At 30.6% G+C, this 7,140-nt stretch overlaps 1 protein-coding gene across 1 annotated transcript in view; it reads right to left on the reverse strand.

Annotated features, from left to right (window-relative positions):
* LOC134683030 (plastin-3-like) overlaps window positions 1-6,849 on the reverse strand; it is a 31,058-nt gene extending 24,209 nt beyond the window's left edge. The window contains exon 1 of the mRNA XM_063542043.1: window positions 6,674-6,849. Coding sequence (XP_063398113.1) covers window positions 6,674-6,739 — 66 coding nt within the window. The 5' untranslated portion in view covers window positions 6,740-6,849. The remainder of the gene's footprint in view (window positions 1-6,673) is intronic.
* Between the last annotated feature and the right edge of the window lie 291 nt (window positions 6,850-7,140).

Here is a 7,140-nt window from a genome sequence, read left to right on the forward strand (position 1 = left end):
TAGGACATGTAGGACTATGGAACTAAGTGCTCTTTACTTTTTATTTTGGCCAGGTAAACTTTCAATCACGTCCCAATTAGTAGTAATATATTACATGTATTATAACCATTCAATTGAAAAATACTATTTTCAACCTAGACATGCTAAACGAGAGTGATCAATCAATCTTCTTTCAATCTACCGAGTAAATAGTCCACAAAGAAATGGTTAAATATGTAAACATTCAACACTTGATTGGGTAACATGTGTCGTAAGCTTTTAAACCCTCACCGATCGACATCCATAGATAACCGTTTAAATATGTGGAAGGTAACCAAACCATGTAAAAAATGCTGCATGTGGGTTCAATAGACAGATTTTTAAAGCAAAATCGGTTCATATATATACTTGTCTATATAAGTATGTAGTTACAAAGGTGTTCATAAGACCACACCTTATTTTAAATAATCAATTCTACTAAAAGAATGGGCTCTTGTTTATCAAGTTGAAAAAGATGTATACACAATTGTTTATGTATACATTTTTGTTGTACCTTAAAAGTATCAGACCATTCAATGTAATAAATTTTACTTTCTTTATGCTTTATAAAATTATGACTGATAATTAAAATTTGAAGTGTTATATATATGGTATTGTTTGAAGGTCAAATCCCCAATATGCAAGTAACAAAGTCGGGTATTTAATATTGATAATGACATTATAATGTCACATGATGTGATGGTGTAGTACATTACCATTATGAAGGGGTGTATACATGTTATATAGTTCAATGCAGTCTGTGCCAAACTGATTTAGAGTTTGTCTGACTGAACAGAAATTTGAACTTTACTACTACATGTACTATATATTCGACTAAAAAATCTTGAAAGTTCTGTCTGTCCAAAAGTTTTTTTGTCTGACATTCTGTGGACAGACAGAGTTTGGGTACACTGTTAATGACAAGACAATAAACAGCCTGTAAAAAACGTCTAGAGGTCAACAGACAGTTTTAAGTATAGTGTCTATGTCAAGCTCTAAATTGCTTCAGGGCTAGAAAATGTGACTATATAGCTATTAGTATCAGTGGTCAACACATGCATGACATGATTGATCATAATTCACCAAAACCCTCTTTATGAGTAAATTCCAGCTAAAAAAGTTCGTAATAATAATTATTCAGCTTGACATCTTCAAGTCTGCAGATTTAAAAGTATTTCATAACGACTGCAACAAGCATGACAGACACTTATTGACTTAGGTCTTCATGCATTTATTTAAAGACTTCCACTTACATAGTTCTAGACCATGGACCATTTTTGTTTTATATCAACTGTTGCAGCTAGTTAATGCTAAGGCCAAAATTAAAAAATAATTTCTCTTGATCTTAAATATTTCATCATTTCCCTCAGTAGCCCCATTTGCTTCTGATTACTTAATTTGCTACATCTAAAAACATTGTATATAAACTGTAAGATGTATAAAGGTATAAACAGAATTAAATTTAACAAAGATGTATTCAATTGATGTTAAATCTAGCTGAATAAACATGTTTTAAAATACCAGGGCCGCATTGTAAAATCATCCTGTTTAAATTCTTTTGACTTTAAATGGGGAAATAAATATAACATAATGTATACATTTAAATAGAAGAGGTCTGGCTGATGAATCGTCAAATGCAGGAGTTGTTCAAAACACCCCATTACACTTTCATAAAAGAAGAATAAAACGGCTAGGTCACCCATCAACCGATTGTCATGATTCAATATAATATCCATAAAGAAGTTATTTTCATGTGAAATAAATTTTAACCTTTTGCCACCAGGTTTATCTAGCTCATGGCTTTATTCTATCTTGATGTACATACATTGTATATATTATACTATACATATGATATGTACTATTAGTTTTGATTTTGAACATATATAGACCCCAGTTTCTGCAGAAGCAGTAAGTTTAGACTTTTAAAAGTTCATTGCCGAGGAGAGGTTGGTACATACAAAAAATCCAAAGTTTTTCTTTTATAGTGCAACAGTAAAATCATGTAATTAATTAAACAGTATTATAGCCCCACCCCCATCCTTCCCTTTTCATATATATATGTCAATTTTCATATTTTGAGAATATATGTGTTATAATATATATACTGCATATGTTTGTCACAATTTGAAAAGTTCAATTTAATATGAAAAGAGGATAGGTTTCTCATGTTCATGATTATGATGATAGCAAAGTTGAACTGTACATAAGTCATGTTTGTAAAATGCTCCCTAAAGCATTTACTATATAACTCATATTATATATTTGGCATTTTTGTAGATAAAAATAATTGCTTGATTCAAACAGGAAATTAACTTGGCTTTATCAACAATTTCCTTAGGGTTTATATATCACTGACTTTTTTATGCTGTATTTAAATGATATGTATCATATAAACCAAAAATTTAGGTATATATAAATATATATCTCTGTTTTAAACCATGTTATCTTATCAAGCATTATGAGTGTATGAAATTCTTTTTGTTTAAATATGCAATAAATAACTGTAACTTCAATGGCAATATACTTTTTTCTATCTACAATGATCATGATGATCTAGTGTGTTGTCCAATACAATATCTGACATCTAATATATTAATCTTAGAACTACAAATGTATCAAAGGTGAGAGCTGGCATCAGTTTGAGACAATTTATTCAAATCTTAATGTTCAACTTTTATCTAATATTTAACTACCAGCCACTATTTAGTCATGTTAGTTCAGGTTAATTTTTCATTAATGTATGAACACAAAACACTCAAAATATGAAAAACTCAACACTGTACAATGTACATTTTTTTTTTTGTAATTGATGAACAGTTTGTTCTTAAATCATAAATGGCTGACCGCTAGACAATGTGTAACCCCAAAACTGCATAGTTTCATAGGCAGATCCACAGGGCCCTGGGCCCCCCTTTTGTGGGAAAAAATTGGTTGATTATATAGGGAATCATTGAAGCATGACTGGAGAGGACCCCTTTATGTCAGTCAGCAGCCCCCCATAGGAAAAGTTCTGGATCCACCACTGAGTTTACATGGTTTAGTTCAAGATTGTTTTAATGCTCTGTTATAGATCTATTTTTTGAATCAACCTCCACTAGTAGTAATGAGTAGCTACACTATATAGTTTTATTGTTATAAATTTATGTAATAATGCAAAAAAGTGACATGAAAATCTAAAAGGTAAAAAAAAAGAACAATAAAAAGATACCATATGTGGTAAGATATATACTTCAATCATGTCAATCATTTTGTCAATAGGACAGCTCAACACAATAACCAAACAACACTTAGAGGACAATATGAAGTCTTCAACATGAGACAAGTCACTCGTGTTATGTATAAGGTTAAGTACATAATTGTCCAAAGTCTAACCTAGAAGACATAAGAAGTACTGGGAGCAAACTTGACTCACAAAATGATATCTACTATGACCTGGTACAGTCCGTATTGAGTTAACTTCTGAGGGAAACCCCTCAAAAAATAATTCTTATAAAAAGGGGGGGGGCATAAAAACACTACATGTACATGGTGTCTATCTAACAAGTTAAGTTCGTAATTGTTCAAAGTCTAAAACTACAAATATAGATGTACTGGGGGAAAAAAGCTCAATAAATTATACCTTTTTTCCATTAAAAGCTTAGGGAAACCCCCCAAAAATAATTCTTATAAAAAGGGGGTGCATAAAAACACTACATGTACATTGTGTCTATCTAACATGTAAAGTTCGTAATTGTTCAAAGTCTAAAACTACAAATGTAGATGTACTGGGGGAAAAAAGCTCAATAAATTATACCTTTTTTCCCTTAAAAGCTTATAAGGACCATGATGAGTTGCAGAAACAAAACAGACATCCAAAAAAGTATTTTGTCATGTATACATATATGTATGTATACATGTATGTCAGAATATATGGAGAAACCTGCTATTTTGTCACAAATCACTATTGAAATTGCATGTAAAACCCTAGATACATATGGTCATGAAAGTAGGTGCCACAGCAGTAAAAATATAAGTGGGTAATTCTAAATGAAAGTATTATTATCATTTTGCCCTAATTAAACATAATTTCATGTAAAAAAATAATCATGTGCATGATGTGTAAATATGTGAACCACTTGTGAAAGAAACTCCTAAAATAACACTTAATGAACCACTTATGAATTGACAAGGAAAAAAAGATTTACACTAAATACTAAAATAGGATACGAGAAAGGAAATCATCCCTTAAGAGAACGGGAAACTCAAAAGGAAGAATAAACAACAGATGATTCAAGTGTTTCAAGTTGAAACAATATCTCAGGTCATGTATTTTGAAGAGACTACAAAACTTACAAAAGTTTAAAAGGGATACATAGCACTTAGACAATTGTACTGTTACAGTGACTGTGTCTATGTCTTCAGTTGTTACATGTAGACAGTTAAAACTGCCCACAAAGGCTTATAATTATCACATAATTATCATGATTATGAAAATATATAATGAGTATTAATGACTAATGTACATCATGCTCTTTTAATTGCAATGATCTTTCTTTAATCAAAATTTCATATTTATATTTAGTGTGCATTATTTGTGGTCCAAGATACAAGTACATGTATACATGATGTATAGTGATCATTTATCATTTTTAACAAAAAAAAATTTTGCTACATGTACATGCATGTTTATATGTAAACATTACTCTCTTGCAAAAGTTTTGTAGTATAGTACTATCTAACTGTATTCAATATTGTACAGAACAGGTTCATTTCGAAAGACTTTTGTGAACTTTTCACACAAATTAATTTTAAAGTTCTTTAAATGTATTTAAACAAGGAGATTGAACAATAATAAAATATTCACAAGTGTGAAATTGGCCAATATATCATCAATTGATCTAGAATCATTGTAAATCTAAATCTGTGTCTTAAACTGAGGCTATCTGATGTTTTTTATGAGGTGATAATATTATCCTGACGACTTTTATGACTTTTTACCTGAGGCCAGGTAGATTTACACAGGTAGACAACAAATGACCCATACTAAGGCCATATAAATGTTTACATATTTGTTTAATCACCTGTAATTATGTCAATATGTATAAAATGTATGACCCAATTCATCAATATTAAGAAAGGTCCTATTTTCACAGGTATTGGTCTTGATGACAGGTAAAATTACATGGCATCAATTCTACGGGTGGCAATCAATTTGTATTACTACAAGGCATATGTTTCTTTGGTTTAACATGTTTCATTTTTGACAAGGTGAAATATTGTGAATGAAATTGCCCCCGATAGCTACATGTATAGTAAACAACTGTGTTTAGATTTTGTACCTTAACGTCTTGTAGTTAAAAGTGCACGTCTTCTTCTTCTATGTTGTTAATTAATCGCAGTTTAAATTAACATCATAGCGCAGATATGACAATAATCATGAGTAGAAACTAAGTAGGAGGAATTGGTATGGCAATAGTCCTTATGAATATAATATTATTCTATCCATAAGTAATTTCAGGCCTTAAAGTTAACATGAAGACTAGCAGTGCTGGTCCATTAGAAAAATGAAGACAGACATGCACTTGAATAAGGTTTTTTTGAGATGAAACTGTAATCATGACTACCAGATCATGCAGATATTTACTTCAAAAAATTATGAAAAGTTTAAAAATCATTCACAACTCAGTTGGTTACAATTTTATGGGAAAGAACAACACTCAGTGTTAGATCATGTAGATTGAATCATTCAGAAAAGTCCACAATAGTTTCCTGATGTAAATTTCTTCCTTAGGTTAGCATCATGGTTGTACTTTAAATGTTTAAGTTTATGATGGATATTAATCTTGATTGTGGTTCACAATGTTATTTTCATGATAAACATGATAAAGGTACCTCAACAAACTCAAGACTAAAGAGGCAACCTATGCAATCTTTTTGATTTTTTTCATTGTTTATTTATTTAAAAATACTCTTTATCTTTTTTGTTTGGTGAACTAGGACTGTTCAAGTAAGAGATCATAATCAGACAACAGCTCTGATTAATACACATAATCATGAATTATGACAATGTATGATGATACAGTTATAAAGATGATAAATCTCCAGGATTTACGTTGACCAGTACGACTGGTCTTCTTTTTCGTCTTTAATAGTGTCATTATTTATGTTTGTGCTAAGAAAAAAATGCGGAAAAACAACTATGTTTTACAGGTATCAGCAATGAAAGACGACTAGAACACCTAGTATGGTACAGAGGTTATGTGTAAATGTGTGCTTTGAAATTCCCAATTATTTCATGTGAATCCCCTTTTTTCTCCATCAAAAAGTGTCACAGCAAAAATTTTATAGCCTTTGAAGGCGTGATAATTTTTTAGAATAATGTGTTAAATATTTTAATAAATTTCAAGGCAAAATGTTTTATGTTCTAAAAAATTTACTCTTCAAAACTGTCATGACTACATGCACAAGTTAACTTAGGAGTCTGTTTGATTAGAAAAGTAATGAATCAAAGAACAATTTTCACACTTATATTTTTTTAATTTATAATATCACGCGAATTTGAATGCCACTTTAAACAACCCCCCTTTTCCAGGTGACGCATTTGGAAAATGGCTTCCTCGTTTGTACCGGTTTGGGAACTTGGCTATTTATAAATAAAATGTTTCATATAACTTACCGTTTGAAAAGCTGCCACTAGTTCATCGATTTGTTCATGAGAAAGGTCTACTGTTGTCCGACTCATCTTGAAAATTTATAAAAACACTAGAAAATCAAGATACAAAGTTTGTGTGTTCAGGGTGGGACGACGTCACGTGATCAATCATACGGAAGTTATAATGACGGACATGACTCAAATTTTCCGGAAACACAGATTATTTATGACATTTTGATAGTGTCATGGTTACTAAATCACAGGTGTAAAACACAATTCTGCTATTGTTCTATATTAATGTCATTAGTGTTTAATTATCTTAAAAAATTTTGTTATCATTGTTTGAAATTTACAAAGCCACAAGGGTCCATGAATGGTCAAATAAAGAATGTAAAATACTGTTTTCGCAAATCATAACTTACATTTTAAAACATGTAAGTAATTTTTTTTTTAAAGTTTTTCATGCTTCCCAAAAATGTATTTTACTAAAA

Source organism: Mytilus trossulus, chromosome 9 (assembly GCF_036588685.1).
Source record: "Mytilus trossulus isolate FHL-02 chromosome 9, PNRI_Mtr1.1.1.hap1, whole genome shotgun sequence".
Classification (NCBI taxonomy): Eukaryota; Metazoa; Mollusca; class Bivalvia; order Mytilida; family Mytilidae; genus Mytilus; species Mytilus trossulus.